The 19,737-nt window shown below is 48.3% G+C and overlaps 1 protein-coding gene across 10 annotated transcripts in view; it reads left to right on the top strand.

Annotated features, from left to right (window-relative positions):
* VOPP1 (VOPP1 WW domain binding protein) overlaps nucleotides 1–19,737 on the top strand; it is a 144,309-nt gene that overhangs the window by 106,193 nt on the left and 18,379 nt on the right. For 4 of the 10 annotated variants that reach the window (XM_082471609.1, XM_082471611.1, XM_082471610.1 and 1 more), the window contains 2 exons: nucleotides 12,789–12,866; nucleotides 17,823–17,959. In XM_082471609.1, coding sequence (XP_082327735.1) covers nucleotides 12,789–12,866; nucleotides 17,823–17,959 — 215 coding nt within the window. The other 6 variants (XM_082471613.1, XM_082471614.1, XM_082471615.1 and 3 more) reach the window with 4 other exon arrangements.

The following is a 19,737-nucleotide window of genomic DNA, read 5'->3' as shown; positions in this document are numbered from 1 at the left end:
TTGTACTCTGGGTTCTTGTTAGTTACGTGTTGTCTCATCCTAGGGAGTCTCTTTCTGCTGCGACATCACTTCCGCCGAAGGCAAACACATATGATGTGCCGGGAACCATGGTAGGCACCTGGGCTCTACATGGAGGAATGAGATAGGATTCCTCTTAAGCTCATGGTCTGGTGGCGGATCTATAGATGCCTTTAACGGTGAACAAATATTGTACGTGGTCGGAGCTGGAGACCCAGCAAAGGGAGGATCCTGGCGTGGCGGGGAGGACGAGGGGATGGTGCTGAGGAAGACCTCACAGAGCTGATCTTTGACTGCTGAGAAGCAGTTTCAGAGGCTCTAGTGAGAGTGTATGTGGGGCACCACAGGGCTGGAGTGTAGGCTGCCTTGCCGACGGCAGGGGCTGAGATGAATAAGGAGGGGGAGGGGTCTTGAACGTCCTTCTGAGAGCTGAGACTTGCTTCTGCACAAAGCAAGGCGACGGCACCAGCTTGGCCTCTCGGAAGGCTGCTGGCTCAGCGCTGGGCTGGGAGGTGGAGACTGGAGCTGAGGTGGTAGCTGTGTAGTAAGGGCACAGCGTGGAGGGTCTCACTCTTTCAGTGAAGATGGGCTGAGAAACCAGTCGGTGGGGCTCGAGTGTATCTCAGAAGCATCAGTGCGGGGCTGAAGAGTGGTCTCTGCTTGGCAGACAGTGAGAGAGGGTGCAGAGAACAGGTTCAGCGAGGGGCTTCGCAGAAGGGGGAGAGGGGGACGGTGACTTGAAGTTCTTGCCGAGCATCCAGGCAGCGGGGCTTTGCTTCTGCAGCTCAGGAGGGTCCACGGACGGAACGTAGATTTGAGAGTTCTGAGCAGGTAAGGAGAGTTAAACCAACTCAAGTAAAAGTCAAGCTGAGAAAGTCAGCCGGGTGTCAACCTGAATCCAGGTTTCTAGATTTTTGAGCTAATGAGGACTGGAATCTGTCTGCTTTCCGGAGCTCTTGGCCATATTCATCGTGCCATTTATATTTGCCTCACTTGTGTTATTTCAGTGAAATGAAACCTAGTATCGGGTTTCAGTTGTATAAGATCATAGGAGGACTTCTGTTTTTCCTTTTCAGTATTACCTCACTGACCAGCGTTTATTTTTTAACCTGAGGGTTAATCAACCCAAGCTATAGAAGGATAAGTTTCTTGTTTTCCAGGTTAGAGTTGAATAGAACTGATATTAAATGATCAGCAATTTACTGAAAGGAGGGAAGAGGAGAAACCTCTACCCCAGAAACACAAGGGCAGAGTTTCCAAATCTGGAGCCAGAAAAGGTCAGCAGTCATGGGAAAGCGTCTAGGCCATCTTTCCTCGTCCACTCACTCAGCTCCGGGGGCAGCTGGGCTTGGAGGCAGCAGCTGTTCAAGGGTTAAAATGGCAAGGAAATGAGCACTTTCTAACCCATTTGGTCTATTAATTTTAGGGCTTATAATAAGCACTTATAATACTTTCTCCGTGGAAGAAGTAGAGTGGAATTTCCCTATGGAAACCCCATAAGCCACCCTAAGTACAACCAATTTTGGTTTATTCCAGTGTGAGATGTTTTCTGGTAAAAGATGTGTTTCTGGAAGAATGACTCCCAGGGCACCTGTCCTCCCAACCCCCAAAGGCTCAAGGTCGGGTCTCATCAGAGCCACTGTGGTCCCCTCTTTAGAGCCCAGAGATGTGTGACTTTGCCATGAAGTGTTAAAAGGTCATCAAACTCTAACCATCTGTTTCCACAGACGGGCACATCACCACCTGTCAGGGAAATCAAGTCAGACTGGAAGGAAAATATTCTGACATATGAATTGTCAGCTGAGATTGACAGAAAGAACCGTCAGTTCATCCTCAGATCTGTGAAGTTTTTGACTTGACAGCCAGACACGTATAAGGTCTAAAACCTGTGATTGGAGAGATGAAAGTTCTTTTTTTTTTTTTAATTTTATTTATTTAATTAATTTATTTTTGGCTGTGTTGGGTCTTCGTTGCTGCACGTGGGCTTTATCTAGTTGCAGTGAGCGGGGGCTACTCTTCGTTGTGGTGCGCGGGCTTCTCATTGCGGTGGCTTCTCTTGTTGCGGAGCACGGGCTCTAGGCGCACGGACTTCAGTAGTTGTGGCACGTGGGCTCAGTAGTTGTGGCTCACGGGCTCTAGAGCGCAGGCTCAGTAGTTGTGGCTCGCGGGCTCTAGAGTGCAGGCTCGGTAGTTGTGGTGCACGGGCTTAGTTGCTCCGCGGTATGTGGGATCTTCCCAGACCAGGGCTCGAACCCGTGTCCCCTGCACTGGCAGGCAGATTCTTAACCACTGCACCACCAGGGAAGCCCGAAAGTTCTTTTGAAATGACTTTTTCTCACAGATATTCAATATTGAAACTTATGAGAATATGTCTATTACCTTTTGTGTGATGATGGTGTCACGGGTTTGTGTGTGTCCAAACTCAACAAATTGTACCTATTAAATATGTACAGTTCTTTGTATATCAATTATACTTCAGTAGAACTGTTTTTTAAAAAAACCGATCAGGAAAGCCAAAACAGCGTCTCCTCCCCTGTGATGTTCCTGCCAGGTGCCCCAAGAGGAAACACCGACAAGCAGGTGGTTCTCCGTCCCGGCTGTGTCCTAGACTCACCTGAGGAGCGATTACCAACCCACAGGCAGAGGCGTGTCTTAAAGCTGCCCAGTAATTGGGATGTGAGCCAGGGTCGAGAACCACTGCTTTCCACAGTGCTTGTCACAGAGTGACCACCTGAAGCTGCAGGGGTTCCTCCTGGGCTGCCTCCTTTCCTGTTATACGCCCACAGGTGAAGGGTTCTGCTACTTCGTTCAAATGGAGAACTTTCCCATGGCAGGTTTGGGCCCTGAAGGAAAGGCTGGAGAGATGGTCTGCCATGTTACGCCATAATAAGGCTGAAAATAAATAAATATTGAAACATTAAATAATATTTTAAAAGCTTGTTATAGGAAGGTAGAATTGGTGGTGAGTAGTATATTTTAGGATGATAGACTCAATATTGGGAAAGAGATGGCTGTGACACATTGATATCCATCTGAACGGGAAGAGTGCTTCAGGGAATTAGTGGGAAACCTGAAATGTCATGAAGATCACAGAGACCTAGTTTAAGGAGGGAAGAGGCGGGAATTCCCAGGATGTCAGTATGCTAAGGAAGCAAGCAGCCTACTGGGGTGCGAAAGATGAAAAGTGGTCTCACCACCCAGCGCAGAGCGGTAGGGAACCTACGTGAAGGCTTCAGGAGAATCATCTAAAAGCGATTATTAAAGGTGCCTTTTGTGATCATTTGGAACTAATTTGGGTTTGCCTGTTAATGTCCTGTGAGGTTGGGCTCATTTTCTCAATGGGACCGTGAGACGGGGAGATCTGTGACTTGACAGTGTGCCCGAGTTGCGTGAAGACATTTAATAGCAACTCACTCCGTATTTCAGCTGATAAGATAGAAAGTCTGGTCTAAACAAACAGGCCAGTTAGGTAGATTTGTGGCTGGTGTAATAGCTGTACCTATAAAAGTATGATTAGTAAAATACCACCATGGAAGGAAGGTCTTTAATGGAATTGATGATTGGCTCCATCATCACTATTTTATAATTGATTTGAATGAAAATATGGAAGGCATGCTGTAGCAGTCACATTCTCAGGCTGTAGGGAAAGGGGTATCACATCCATCTCTTTCTTTTTTAAAGTATTTTTTAAAATTTATTTATTTTATTCATTTATTTTTGGCTGCATTGGGTCTTCGTTGCTGCGCACGGGCTTTCTCTAGTTGCGGCGAGCGGGGGCTACTCTTCGTTGCGGTGCATGGGCTTCTCATCATGGTGGCTTCTCTTGTTGCGGAGCACGGACTCTAGGCGCGCGGGCTTCAGTAGTTGTGGCACACAGGCTCTAGAGCACAGGCTCAGTAGTTGTGGCGCACGGGCTTAGTAGCTCCGCGGCATGTGGGATCTTCCTGGACCAGGGCTCAAACCTGTGTCCCCTGAATTGGCAGGCAGATTCTTAACCACTGCGCCACCAGGGAAGTCCTCCATCTCTTTTCTTTTTCTTTTCCTTTCCTTTCCTTCTTTCTCTCCCTCCCTCCCTCCTTTCCTTCCTTCCTTCCTCTTTTAAAATTAATATATAATTCAAATACCATAAAATTCACTTCTGCTTTCTTTATATCCAGGCAGTGAACTGATCTGTCCGAGATAGCTGATCAGAGGGCACCTGGTGGTGTTTGGGTCACACGCCTGGGTGCACATCCTCCCTCTCCTCCTGCAGGGCCCTCCCTTTCTGCCTACACCGCTGGCTGTCTCCTCTCTGACTTCCATGCAGCTAGGCCAGGACTCTCTATGTGGAGTGACCTCTCGTTCTCTTCCATTGATTTTCTTACTCCAGGCAGCCTGTCAGACTTTGGGAAGATCTCGGATTCTGGATTATGGTTCAGGATGTGAAAAGATCCCACTTTCTGTTCAGGCCCAAGCCCCATTCTGCACCTGACCTTCCCGTGGGGCTGTCGGACATTGCGGTGCTAAGTCGTGGCCATGTGGTCATTGCACAGAGGAGGAGCAGAATGGCTGGATGTGTTCGGCGCTCCTGGGTCCCAGCAAAGCTTGATTCTTCACTTAAGTGACAGAAAGCTAGGAGTGCCTTGAGCGACAGAATGAGGCTCCCGTTCTGACTGGCTAGGATAATGAGCCAGATTCCATACGCTTAAATGTTGTAATGAATAACTGTAGGATCCTGTATTTAGGTCCCTAAGCCCTGTACCAGTACAGGATGGGAAGACAGAACTTACTGACTGAGAAAAGCTTGGAAGTTTAGTTGACAGAAAGTTCATTCTGACTCAGCTGTGTTATGGTTGCTAAAAATGTTAATACTGTCTAAGGCTGCAGTCGTGAGAGTGAATGGGCATTTTTCCTGAGCATGGGGAACCAAGATTTTACCCAAACTGGGCATGCTTTCCTGGAGGAGAGAAGATTCCGGAAACATGAGAACCCCTTCCGACGTTGGAGGGCTGGCTCTTGCTGGAACGGCCATGGGAGGTGTGGGCAGCCTCTGGTGGGGAGGTCAAGAGGGAAGGTGAGTCAAGGATGCTCTGGGGGTGAGTTCCTCCCTACAAGGAAGGGGGGGCAGGGCTCTTCAGGCTCTTAGGGGACACCTGCCAAGGGTGTTGTATGGCTGAGGGACCGGCCAACCTCGGCGCTGCCCCTGAGTTTCACTTCCCTTTTGGAGTTTTCTCTGACCTTGTGGGGCTGTGTTTAGTTTTTTCAAGGAGCCCGGTTTCTCACAGGTTAATTGGAAATCTCTGATAACCTTGAATATACTTCCTGATTCTAACTCAGGAAGCCTTCTTTAAGCACCTGCCTTGTGCTTCGCTCTGTGGGAAAAGGGAGATGACAATAAAAGCAGCGTAAGAAGCAGGTCCAGGTATCAAGATCCATACGGTATATAATAGAGGAGACCAGGCCAACCGTCAAACTAAGAAACTGGGGATTGGACAGGAAAAAAAAATGTCCTGGCAGATACATCGAAGGGAGAGCGTGGTCCGCTGAGACTTAAGCCAGCAGGTGCGGGAAGGATTGGCCTTGTGCGTGAAATGGGGTGGATGGGAATTTACTTAGAACCCTGAAGTTTTCTTGTTTCAGCCATGCCCCGTTCTTTAACACCAAAGAACAAAAAAAAATTCCATCCCCCATAAACTCCATCTCTAGGCTTCCACCCTGAAGACTCGACTCATATTTTAGTTGCTCTACTAGATGCTGAGATGATTTTCCATGAATCAGTTTAAATATAAATTACCAGTTTACGCCACATGAAAAAATCTACTTACCAACAGTTGGCCTTTTTTTTTTTTTTAAGAGAGTTTGTAACTTTATTAACATTGGACACTCCCTGACTTGATGTGCTGTCTTTCTCTACTCCTGAGATTTATGTGACTCGAAGGCTAAGAATGGATGTGTCACGTGGGCAGACCGCTCCCCTCCTGGGCGGTACTGAGATGGCACGTGCTTACTTCTCAGGCTCCGCAAACCGCCAAAGGGGCCATCCTGTTACATTTGCATTTAATCGCTGCCATGACCAATCTCTAACTTGTGGCAGATACACTTCTAGACATAAGCGTCGTCAGAACCACGCCACCTTTCATATTCTGGGGGGAAAGGCTACACACCCTGATTTCACCTGTGTGAGGTACCCAATTACAAATTCACACCTGCTCAGAGTGGACCGTTCGTTGTCTTACCTTATCAGAAATGTGTGTTTGGATCCTGGGATACGGGGGAGAATACTTGCTTCACAGGAAGCAACTCCAGGGGCCCATTTCTGCTAATGTACATGCACTTTTCACTCTTCTACAGCAGGCGTGTGTGTTTCAGACTCCTAGACCTATACTTACATATGTCCGGGAGTAGATTTAGTAGTTACAAGCAATGTCCTTTCTACTGCAAGTTTGAGGGTCTGGCACACAGAGTAGAGCGAGAAGGAAAATTCAGTTCTGTTGTCTCCATGCTGATTTGTTCTGCACGCAGCACAGTGAGGGTCACGGGCTTAGTCCGTCTTCAGCTGTCCTTTGGAACACCAGTGCCATCTCAAGGCTTGGGCGCTGGGAGCACAAGACCTGGTGTGTCGGATGATGACTTATTTAGTAGCTAGACCGCCTGCTCATGTTGGCTACTTCTGATTGAGCTCAGCGTTATACTTAACATTCTTTTCATAATTGCAGCTGTTTGGAATGTCAGCAGGTGTGCGCTTAGGGCCCCAATTTACCAACAGGTTCATTGGAAGAAAGCAGCAGAGAGAAGGGAAGGTGACAGCGTCACCCCACGGGTAACTGCGTGCTCCTTCGAGTGGTTGGCACTGCCCAGCGTCCACATCGGGGGCCAGGCCAGGACTGCAGATGAGCCCCAAGTGTGCTTGGAGTGAATGGGTCTTCAGCGAAACAAGAGAGCGTAAAGGACACTCTGTTTTGAGAAAAGAAAGCAGATAACCAGTTGACAGTGCACATTCCTGCCGGTGTTCCAAATCTGGATCCTGAAAAGTGAGAGGTAGAGCACTTAGATGTTGAATCTTGCCTGCCAGCAGAAAGTAATTTGAATTAGGAACTCAAAATCAATATACTTTCTTAAAAAAAAGTTTTTATTTTTCATTTTTTTATTGAAGTGTAGTTGATTTACAATGTGTGAGTTTCAGCAAAGTGATTCAGTTATACATATACATATTCTTTTTCATATTCTTTTCCATCGTGGTTTATTACAGGATATTGAATATAGTTCCCTGTGCTATACGGTAGGACCTTGTTGTTTACATTTTGTACAGAGTAGTTTGTATCTGCTAACCCCAAACTCCTAATGTATCCCTCCCTCACCCGCTTTCCCCTTTGGTAACCATAAGTTTGTCTTCTATGTCTGTGAGTCTGTTTCTGTTTCATAGATATGTTCCTTTGTGTCATATTTTAGATTCCACGTATAAGTGATATCATATGATTTTTGTCTTTCTTTGTCTGACTTCACTTAGTATGATCATCTCTAGGTCCTTCCATGTCACTGCAAATGGCATTATTTCATTCTTTCTTATGGCTGAGTAGTATTCCATTGTATAAAAATCAATATATTTATAATCTTCGTTCTTAGGCTGAGGTACATGCGTGCGTGTGTGTGTGTGTGTGTGTGTGTGTGTGTGTGTAATTCGAGACAGGAGGCTCTACATATGTTTAAAAGCTTGTGGAGATCCTTGTCTTGTGTGCTTCTTCTAACAGGGGAACTAGTATGCTGCAAGGGCTTAGGTTTCAAAGCAGCAAATGTTTCCTTATGAATATAACTCTGAAGGGACGTGTTTTAACAAATTAGGGTCCCACCCTTATGGCCTCATTTAGCCTTAATTACCTCTTTAAAAGTCCCATCTTTAAATACAGTCACACTGAGGGTAAGGGCTTCAACATAGGCATTTTGAGGAGACACAGTTCCATCCTAACAACATCCCTCTGCATCACCAGTGTCTCCCATCACCTCCCAAAGCTTCTGAGCGTGGTCTACAGAGTTTCCCACATACAAAAAAGAAAAGAAAACCTCACTAAATTTTTATCCCTGTATCTGCTTTCCTGTTTTATACCAAGTTCACAGTTGCCAGACTGGAATGGACTCCAGGTGCCCTTCAGCCCTCACTGTACCCAGAGCTGGGCAGCTCTAATTATAGTCAGGGTCAAGCTACTCTCTGGGAAACATCTTGGTAGTAAAAGTGGTAGAACAATGGGAGAGAAATTGTTCTGAGTTGGGAAGATCACAGACTCGCTGCTCCTAAGCTGCAGATGTCTGCCATCTGTGTTCTCCATCCCCTGCAGCCACCTCCCGCCCTCGTTCAGAGCTGTTGATAGTAGGCAGATGGGTGGGGGCATTCCCACTGGAGAGGGAACGAGAGTTGCGTCTTCTAGAATTTGATCACTGCAGGTCATCTAGTAGAATTAGGAGCAAAAATGCAATAACCGTCTGACCCAGTGTCACCCAGGCAGAAGTCATGGGGGACCAGAAAGAACCCTTAGCCCAGCACCATTGACAGCAGGAAGTGATCTGCTAGTCCGGGGACTTGGACCTGCAGCTGCCCAGAACCTACCAGGAGGATGAAAGAAGCCCATCTAGGTACAACAGAAATTTGAGCCTGTCCGCTTTTGACCTGGGGCCTCCACAACAGTAGCTTTGAAGGAATATATTATCTGTGTGACTGTATGTGTGACCAAAACGTAAGTTTCACAGAACACTTCTTTCGTGGGATGCCTTCTGATTTTTTTTTTTAATCTATTTATTTTTGGCAGCATTGGGTCTTCGTTGCTGCGCGTGGGCTTTCTCTAGTTGCAGAGAGCGGGGGCTACTCTTAGTTGCGGTGCGTGGGCTTCTTATTGTGGTGGCTTCTCTTGTTGTGGAGCACGGGCTCTAGGCATGCGGGCTTCAGTAGTTGTGGTGCGCGGGCTCAGTAGTTGTGGCTCACGGGCTCTAGAGTGTAGGCTCAGTAGTTGTGGCGCATGGGCTTAGTTGCTCCACGGCATGTGGGATCTTCCTGGACCAGGACTCGAACCCGTGTCCACTGCATTGGCAGGCGGATTCTTTACCACTGCGCCACCAGGGAAAACCCCCCTCTGATTTTTAAAAAAATGATCTTTACCTTTGTAAAATACATGTCACAACCCAATAACTTGATTTCATAATCATATTGTGACTAGTGGGTCATGATAGTTGAAAACACTGTTCTGTTGTATAATATTGTGGGAACTTTGGTAGTTCTTCCCAAATCAACACCATACTTTTATCCGATGTCACATCTTACTATGTTAGTTCTGTCTTTATGATTACGTTATCATCTACTAATTGTAGAGAGTTCTTGGCATGGAATGGTGTAGGCGATTTGGCCAATATGCAGTTCCAAGTTAAAGCAAGAACCCCTTCAGGCATTATTAGAGAGTGGTTGCTGAATTTCTGTCTGTGGCTCCATCCCAAGGACCTCCTGCCACTTACCCGAGGATTCTATGCTTCCTTCACATTGTCTGTTACCATGGTCTTGCCGAATTTCCACCTTTCCCTCCTGTTTCTTCTGGGCTTGGTTTGCTTTCTGGGAAACTTTAAATTCTGCCACATTAAACATCACCTTCCCCTCTACACCTTCTCAACCCCTTTCACTTTCTTAGGCATCCCTCCACTGCCCTTCTTCTTAGTCCTATCCAGTTGGTTTATTCGCATGAGCTGAATGGTTGTGGAGTCTTACACGGTCAGTGTTCACGAGCACAGTCACGACACACCCTCGTGGTGATGACTTGGTCCACAGCAGCTTGTTAAGCAGAGCCCTGGAAGAATAGGAAAATCAAGTGGGATCTGAGAAAGTGGCCCTTTGGTGACAAAAGACTCAGTGTCACTGAAGAGGTAGTGTCTGCAAAATGCCTTCCTGAAATACTGGCCAAATCCTTTCTTGGCTTCAGCAGACAGTGACCTGGGCTGAGAGGAGGCGTGACATCCCTAGCGCCTTGTTTTCTGAGCTTGTTTCAAACGTGGGGTTGATAATATTTACCTTGTGTGTTAAATAAGACAGTTGTGAAGCACTGACCTGCCACCTAGAATGTAGGATGTGACCAAAGCCTATAACCTTTGTTCTCATGTGTATGAGTTCTCCATTGCTGAGTAATAAATCACTACAGACTAAGCAGATTGAAGCCACATGTATTTATTATCTTACAGTTCCTATAGATAACAAGTCTGGGCACAGCATTGGTGGGTCCCTTGCTCCAGGTATCACAAAGCTGAAACCAAGAGGTGGCTGGGTTGTGCCCTCTTCTGGGGCTTAGGGTCCTCTTGTAAATTCATTCAGGTTGCTGGCAGAATTCCTGTCCTTGAGGCTGTAGGACTGAAGTCCCAGTTTCCTTGCTGGCTGGCTGGGGGTTGCACCCAACTCTTGGAGATCACCCTTAGGCCTAGCTCTCTTCTTCAAGCCAGCAGGAGAGCCCCCGGTCTGCTACAGCCGTCTTACACAACATACCACCATATGTAATGTTCCACAGTCATGGGAGTGGCCATCCCGTCATATTCACAGGACCCTCCACACTTAAGGGGAGGAGATCATGCAGGCCATGTACTCTAGGGGGTCAGGAATCTGGGGGCCCTCTTTGAATTCTCTCTACCACATTATCATGAATCTAACATAGTTGCTAAGGACTCTTGTCTTCACAAGTTCATGATCGGAAACAGTCCCATCTCTTTTTGTTTACGATGAATTGTCTGAACTCCACATAACCTAGAAGGGAGAAGTCCATATCTCCCTTGAGCGCTCCCCCCACTCCCTCTGCACACAGGCACACGCACCCGCACACACCAGGGAGTTACTGTGGACGGTGCTGTACACGGTGTGAGCAGTCGATGCTGTTCGTGCACTGCTGGTGCAGCCCTGGCCTAGACGCCCTGGCTGCCCTACACCGGCCACTTCATCATTTTGTCTTCCGCTCTGTGCTTAGCCTTCCTCTCCCCAGTGCAGCTGGAGGGCCAGCAGACCAGCCGCCCTGGAGCCAGCACTCCTCTCCCAGCACTGAGGCCCTTGTGCTGGCTCACGCCATAGCCAGGCTGGATCTCTGAGTGGTCAGACGTCGCCCTCTCAGTGAGTCATCCCCGACCCCTGGTTTTAAATGGGATCGTCCACCACTCCCTCCCCCGAGCTATTGATCCGCCGGCTTCTGCTTTATTTTTCACCGTAGTGGAACTTACTGCCATCTAACCCAGTTCATGTTTTTCTTGCTTGTTGTTTGTCTCCCTCTTCTAGAAAGAAAGCTCCTCCATGGCAGGGACTTCTGTCTGGGTTTTCACTGCTCCACCCCCAGGACCCAGTGACTCTTTGTTAGATGCATGGGTTGTGAGAACCAGTAGTGTTTTTAAGCGCACATTTCAGTGCTCTGCTAGATGTTGGTTGGTTAAGTCCAGTTAAGCAGATTAGCTTGTGTCACCAGCTTATTGGAGCATCTTGTCAAAATCATGAGATGTTCATGGACTATGGGAGGAATGGGCGGGAAACTTCTGATCATGTGGAGAAGCGTGTGTGTGCGTGTGTGTGTGTGTGTGTGTGTGTGTGTGATGGCACTGGTTCAGTGGGGGTCTCTCAGCTCAATTTGTCCTTGAAATGATAGAGGATTTAGCAGCGATTGGGTGCTGGGTGTTTAAAGAGCTAGAGGTAAGCCCTAGGAGCCAAAGAAGGAGAAGCAGCGCTGGAGCTCAGGTGTGCCGAGTTCCATTGTAACTCATAACTCTCCATCGTAACTAATGTTTTATAGGGAGCTATTTTCTACATATTTTTCTACATAAAACAAGTCAATTTGTACTGGAATTACCTACAAATTCAGTGTCCAAGGTCTTGGATCAAATTGTGTATTTCTCCCAACTACTTTTTTTTTTTTTAAAGAAGAAAATTGGCAGGAACCTAGATCACAATTCTATGATCGTTTAATATTACTGAGAAACAGCCTTGCCCACCCTCGCACACACCCAATCCACTGCCACTTGGACTGAAATCGCTTTAGTGAAAGTGTCCCTGTGAAAACCAAAGTGCAGAAGTTTTCATAGCTCCGTAGCCCCTTGGAGCCTGGACCCTGCTCTGGACCTGTCCTCGGAGGGTGGGGGCCTCTCTCGGGGTCCTTCTGGGGGAGGACGGGTGCTGAGCACCGGAAGTGTCAGCACTGTGGGGGCAGGACCGGTGTGAGCAGCCCTGGCCCTTGTCAGCACGTTTCATGAGGATGCTGGCCTTCAGACGTCAAACAGCGCTGTGAGGAGGTCCTGCCCGCCCACCCCTTTTGCTTACGGGGAAACTGAGGCTCACAGAGGCTGAATAACTTGCTAGAAGTCCTGCAGCTGGTAAGTGGCAAGACCAGGACTAAACCACCTGACTTGTCTGACTTCGTAACCTCTGCCCTTAACCTCGCTGGCCTTGTCGGTGCAGATTCCCATCTTCTGACGGGGGTCAGCCCTGAGCGGGGTCTGCAGCGCTCTGACGCTCCCCTCTGGTTTCATGCAGGTGTTTGGTCATCCAGTTACAGGGCCTCCCCAGAAGGAAACCATTGTGATTCCGCCCACAGGATATGTAGCAAACAGGTGCTTTGCATGACACTGTCCCTCTCAGCGCCTTCCGTTTGGGCCACCCGTTTGGACTACCACAGCTCTGCTAGTTTCATAAAATGCAGTGGTGGCAGTTCTGTCCTTTGCACTGAAGTCTGCCTGGACCTCCCGACGGGTCTGGCCCTTCTTCCGCAGGATGCTGACGGCCTGTGCCCTCTCTCCCGCAGATGCCGCCCTTACGAGGACTGCTGTGGCTCCAGGTGCTGTGTGCGGGCCCTCTCCATACAGAGGCTGTGGTATTTTTGGTAGGTCACGACTCTTCCTGGTCTCAGATGCTCCCCCCGCCCTCCCCTGGGGCTCTGCCCGGTCAGTTTGTCACAGCCAAGGTGACATCACCTCCCCCTGAGGCCCTGGTCTCTGGGTGGCCTCAGTCAAGAAAGCAGGTACGTTGGGGCTGGCTTCATGTCAAGCACTTCTGCTCACAGAGTTTGGAGAAAGCTCGTCCCCATTTCCACAGACTTGTGGCTCGGAAAGAAGACTTATTCTTTTGGAAGCTGGACTGTACAGCAGCCTGGACCTTCAGCGGCTCCTCCACCGACTTCTGAAATGGAGCTGAGGCCAGTTGTGTTAATCAGGGAATCAGCACATCTCGTTATAAAGTTTCCACTGCCGGGAAATCTTCCGTGTTCACGCTGTGTCAGCTGAGTCCTAACTTTCAAGACAGACAGGCTGCATCCTTGCCCATCTTCCAGCTCTACTGGGGGAAGTTGCAAGAGCTGTCTGGAGTCTGTAAGATTGTACCTTGGGCGAGAATGAGGCAGTAAAGCTGACAGAGTCCTAAAAGGATAGGATGCAGAGTTTCCACCAAGGAGAGCAACCTCCTGTGAATTGCCATCCTCAGAGGATGCCTGTTTGGAGGTTTGTCTGAAGATTCGTTTGACTCTGTAGATAAGAGATAGGCTTCAGATGACAGAGATGGCAGAGTATGTGTGGGAAAGGATTTGCCTAAAACCAAAAGAGCATTTCCTGCGCTTGCCACGCTCTCCTCTGCACCGCTGCAGAGGTACAGTCATCAAGGCAAACCCCGTGAAGGATTAGGACCCAGCTTTAAGATTTAAGCTTCTTCGTGGGTTTCAGATTCTGACATTCCTGACATCTAGAGACTTTAAGGCCTTTCCTGAGCATGTGGCAGCAGACACTTGAATTTTTGGTGAGATTTTGCCTTTGCCTCCTGACAACTGTTCCTAATGTTTGATTAGGGAAATCAGCAGGAAGTGGGTACTCCACATGCCACGTTTTCTTTAATAGGAGACTCTCTTTTCATTCTCACCATCACCACCTCCGTGATGGGGTTTTGGCCATTTGGGGGCTGGACCCACCTGTCACGTCGGGCCCTGAACAGTGCCATGCTGGTGCTGGCTTCTCCCCACCTCCTAGTTGCTAGTGCCTCAAACTCTGTAATAGAAGGAGAACTTTTTTACCCTGAGAGTTTCCAAATGTTAACACCTCTGTGTACCTATCAAGGTGGAAGGGACTGGTGCCAAAGCTGGGGTGAGGAGGACCAGGGGGAGGTGGCATTTCAGAGCTTTGCCTGGCTTCACACACGCGCCCCCTCAGAACTTGCCTCCACGGGGCCTTGTGGTCGAGGGTCCCGAAAGGGACCAGCAGTGCTTCAGGTTGGCCTGAAACACCAGACGAATGATGATGAGATTGTGGAAATGCTCCTAAAAGTGAGAAAACTTGTCAGAGTTTAGATATTACGTGATTAGAATGAAGGAAAAATTGAAAGTCCAGGAGAACTCTGAGGGCCTGTCTGCTAGAGCAGCTTCTGTCGACCTTCCCTGGAAGCGTTCCCTGAGCTGGTAGCCGGTGCTTCTGAGTTGTTGGCCGGCGTCCCTTGTCAGGGTCAGGGCACCTTAGCGAGCCAGTGGGTCCCTACACAGAGGCATCTCATGAGAGCCGTGGAAGGAGGGCAGGTCTCCAAGGTCGGGGTGCCAGATGCCAGGTTTGGTTGAGTTCTCTGAGTTGAGATTCTGATACCAGATACCAGCTTCCAAATTGGGGATACAGCCAGAGGGCACCTCGAGATGCAAGTCTGAGGTGCCCCAGCTGAAGTCAGAGGACACTTGGTTTCGGCTCCATGGGTTCCTTCTCTCAGTTATGTGTCTGGTGTGCACATACCAGTTACATGTCTGGTATGGAGAAGGCCCTACGGCAGCCGGGCTCCTAAAACAGACAGATGTCTAGACACATGGAGAGTTTTAAACCAGTGTTCTGGAAACAAAGCGTGCAGCCTCTGATGCCACAGAAGTTGGGGAAAGCTGCACAGCTTCTGACCGGGTCTCAGAGAGGGCCTTCCTTGCGAAGGGTCCACGGGCAGGGACATAGGCATGGACCTGGTGAGAGGGTGATGGGGAGCTGGCGTGGGGGCAGGTTTGGAGGGAGGGGCAGGAGGTTGGCAGGATGGAGCTGGGCATGGAGCGCAAGGAGGGCTGCTCTCCAACCTGGTCCCACTTGACTCTGGAGGAATTTGGGCTCCTTACCATAACACAAGAGGTTTTGGAGGAGAATGCTTTCAGAAGTCCCTGCCAGCTCTAAAATCTTAAGTAATCTTTAAGCAGGATAGTCTAATGAAATCCCCAGGATTAGAGAAGGTGTAGAGTTGGAAAGCGCGCCTCAACAGAGTGCAGCCTGGCAGGTGAGTGCTGCCCTGCTGCCAGGGCTCCCGCGGGGCTGGGGGCTGGGGCAGGTCGGCCCTGGATCTGCAGGGGCTCTGCTGCTGCCTGGGGCCTGCATCGGGAGCTGAGAACTGCTGTTCCAAGTGCTGCGGCGGGGAGGCAGGAAGGGACTGAAAAAACAAATTGAATTGAAGAAACCGGATTACTTTTGATGATAAAGAAGGCACAAACTTCCTCTCTTAATCCCAGGGAAGCTCCCCAGACCTGCTCAGCAGTGAAAGAGAACGTCTAGGAAACAATCGTCCTGTAACTCACAGCACTTCCAAGAGCTGCTTTCTTACCTTGGCACACCTTCCCTCACTGACACCCTGCTTCCTCTCCCTGTTACCGGAAGCTCATTCCCCTGCACCCTTGTTAGTTTCTCTCAGACTACTGCTTCAATAAGGAGTGAGTCTGATGATGATTGCTGCCTAAGCCGGGAGTTGGTCCCCTGCCATGTGACTTTGTTCTTATTTGCTTGCACCTATGTGCTCTCCAGCAGTCCACGGTGTGAGGTGCGTATCGCTTTTATTTGTCTAGGAAGAAATATGTATTCCATTGGGCGGTGTAACCAACATTTTGGCTTGTCTCATGGAAGAGACCAAGATCTCGTACGGCTTCTGCATTTCTAATCCAGAGAGCCTGGTCCCCTGGGAGTGAGCAGTGGTGTTACTGAGAAGGGAAACCCTTATGTGCAATTAGCCTCCCTGTGCTTTACCTTTCTGCTCAGATGTTTACAGTTGGACCCAGGGTTGAACGTAAGATTATCGTGGAGTCCAAACGAAGCTGTTCCCTTTGGATTCCGGCATCTGACTTCGGAGAGGGCCTTGTTTTGCGCAACTTGGATTCCTCTAGCTCCCCAAGACTGCACCCCTCTGACCCCCTCCCCATCTGCAGCTCACAGCTGACCTCTCCGGGCCTCTCACCCACCCAGCTTTTCCTGTGGGAGCCCCTGTGCTGTTCTTTCCACCCAGAAAGCTCCTTCCCTTCCCTTCAATTTGTCTCTTTCTTTCCATCATTCAGACTCAGCTCAGATGTTGCTTTGAAGGAAAAGAAGCTTCCTCACTCTGACAGATTCCCTTGTCAACCCTCTTGTTGCGCTGAATTGCACCCTTGAAATGGTGAACACAGTTGTGTGTTATGTATATTTTACCTGCCACTCCCACCCCAAACCTATGTTGTATCCTTGCTTGTCTTTCTTAGCACTATCAGAGTTGTAAATAAACACTTCTGTTAATTTGCTTTTTACTGTCCCCCTCCCCTATGAGAACTCAAGTTCAGCGAGGGGGAGGCCCCACCTGTCTTATGCCCTGGAATGCACAGACTGGTGCTGGGAGCCTGGCAGGTGCTTAAGAAAATTTTTGTTGAATGAATAATGAATTAGACGAGAGATCAGAAAGCCACAATTTCAGTCCTTTCCTGAATCATTTCCTGTCTGGTGCCGCTGATCTTTGTTCCTGTTCAGCGTTCCAAGGTTGTCCGGTAAATGCTTACTGACTGACTAATGGACTTAATTTAACCCTTAACATTATGTTAATTATTCCTGAAGGCTTTACTGTCTACTCTTTTCTTAAGTTTCATTTGTGTGTGGACAGGTGCCTTTGACCATGACGCCTGAAGGCTTTACTGTCTACTCTTAAGCTCTTGGCTGCTGTGTGTGCATCCTTCACAAGAGTGTGTGTGCGTGTTGAGTGAGGTTCTGGAAGGTTCTGTGAGTCCCATCATCATATCAGTTTAGAGGTGGGCAAGTTTCTCAGTTATGTCTGTGTGGAACAGACAACTTGGCCCTTCTCAGAATGACTCCCCCTGTTTCTAGAAAAACAGGTATAGTGCACATGTGAGGTGGGAAGAGTCGTCCATTCATTCGTTATTTATTGAACGCCAGTGATGCATCTGAGAACTCTTAGATGATTTGGACAAAGGTCTGAACCTTAGCGGTCCGCTCTGTGTCCGTTAGACTGTAGGGTCATGGTAGAAGGTTGAGCCATACTTAGAACCTAGAGATTTAAAAACAGCCTGTTTATTGATTGTGAGCGTTTTCTCTGTTCCTGTAGTTTCTCTATAATTAAGATGTGCTCTAGGAAGGGCACTTAAAAAAAATTTTTTTTTTATGGATGTCCATATAATAATGGAGAGAAAACTGCTAGAAAGGATCACGGGCTTACTCTTCTTGCTTTGACAGTAAAGAAAAATGGGGGAAATAGACAGTGAGGACCAGCAGTCGTGTTAAAACTGGATTGAAAAGGCATCTCCCGGTTTGACTAAAATATTGAGTTGAGGTCAGAGCCATGCACAGGAAGGTAATTGCACCAGCCCTTTGAAGCCAGCAGCCACTTGGAGCTTTTGAAGCAGAAAGCCCACCTCGAGAGCTTCTCAGCACCAGTGGCCTCCATCCGGGGGCACCCAGAGCTCTGCAAGCCAGGTGTCTCCCTGGTGTCCTCCACCGGGACCGTCCCGGGGGAAGGTGGTCGGGGAGGACCAGCGAGGGAGCCCTGCCGTCTGCCCGGGCCTCCACCTGGGGCCTCACCCTGTGCTCTCGCCCAGGTTCCTTCTGATGATGGGCGTTCTCTTCTGCTGCGGAGCCGGCTTCTTCATCCGGAGGCGCATGCACCCCCCGCCGCTGATCGAGGAGCCGGCATTCAACGTGTCCTACACCAGGCAGCCCCCGGACCCCGCTCCAGGTCAGCCAAGCCCTCTGTCCTCGTCTCTCCTCCTTGCAGCTTACACGTCCTCTGTAAGCATTTGGAAAGTGCACTGCCACGGAATATGCTGGCAGAAAAAATTCAGGCCATGTTTATTCATTTAAGTTCTGATGATCAATCTTGCTGTGCATTTGCACTGATAATAAATGCAGTGTCTGTTGTGCTGTATGCCTGTCACCTCTTATTCTTAGCTAATTATTGGTGCATCTTTTAGGCATGTTTATGCAGTCCATATATGCACATTATGTGCTCTTTTTTCCTTAAAAATTATTTCATGGGTAAATTTTTATGTAGAAACTGTATTGTCCATGACATTCTTAATGCTTCTGGACTAAATATTAATCATGTTACTAAACGGTAATTTGCTTAGATAGTCAGTCCTTGCTGATCATTTGTTTTCTTTTGTTTTGCTTTTCATTCGTTCATTCAATAAGCGTTTGCTGTGCGTTTATGAGTATTGTGAGTACTTATTAACTGTGCTGCTATAGACATGTCTGCACAAGTTACATTTGGCCTATTTAGGGAACATTACCCAGAGTGGTGCCCCAGGGTCAAAAAGAATTCGTGGTTTCCTAATTCTTATAAAACACTGCTTTAACTACCTAAACCTCAGACATACTGTGGTGGGCGAATTCAAGTTTCCCTCGGGACACGGGCCCGTTCCTTGTTTTGAAATTACATGTGAGATGTTTCCCTTCCCTTTGGGGGCAGGGGGCGCGGGGGGCTCTGCAGGGCTGGGGAGGCACTGCTCCTTGAGCTCCTGTCTTTCGGCCCGTGTGCTGGGCCAGGGGGCTGCGTGGTTCCCTGCGTGCCACTCTGCCCCGTCATGCTTCCCACCTCGAGAGTGTGGGCGGGCTCCCTCTATTCACCACACACCACGGGGAGACAGTCGGAGATCTAGAGTTCTGTTCCAGTTTTTACAGAGTTCCGGTTCTGTAAGATAAGTCCTAAGATCTGCTGTACAGCGTGGGACCTACAGTTAGTAACACTGTGTCGTAGACTCACGAATTTGCTGAGTGGAGGTCTTATGTTGTGTCGTCACAAATTCAGAGGGCAGGAGGAAATGCTTGGAGGTGATGGATAGGTTTATGGCATATATTGTGGTGATGGCTTCACGGTGTATATGTATTTCTAAACTCATCAAGTTGTAGACATTAAATATGTTCACCTTTTTGTATGTCGATCACACCTCAAAGAAAAAAGAAAGAAGTTGGGGGATTGAGTGTGGGAAGAGCTCTCTCTCATCTGCCCTTTAGACACAGAGATGCAGAGATGTGCATTTGCTGGTCTCTTTTTTATAGTTTTATTCCACCAGACACTCCGCCGGGTTTTCTTTTATTATTTTTTAAAACGTTGCTAAATATCTGAATATGTATTTTCCACAACAGTTCCGAGGTTGCTGTAGCTTAAACTTTCTCTCAGGGTTAGTACCGCTTTTCATGTATAAGTGGATTTTTATTCTTTCATATTTGGAAAGATTTGAATAGCTTCAAATCTATGCTCCAGCATAGGGCAAAGTGAAAATTTTCAGTTAAAATGGGAGGCCAAACCTAGATTTTATCTGGCTTAGTGTGAGTTTTCAGTCCTTTGATTTTTTTTTTTTTTTTCAAGAAGCAGACAGTAGATTAGAGAAATGGGTAAAAGACTAATGAATTTCCTTTTCCTTCTGTCTTCATGACATGGAGTTTCAGTGTCCCGTGCGGCCACAGATGCAAGATGCCGCGTGTGCTTGGCCCACGGCGTCAGGCCTGGGCTGG

This window comes from Balaenoptera physalus, assembly GCF_965194825.1.
Source record: "Balaenoptera physalus genome assembly, chromosome: 8".
NCBI classification, from domain to species: domain Eukaryota; kingdom Metazoa; phylum Chordata; class Mammalia; order Artiodactyla; family Balaenopteridae; genus Balaenoptera; species Balaenoptera physalus.
This window is presented reverse-complemented; position numbering and strand designations above follow the sequence as displayed.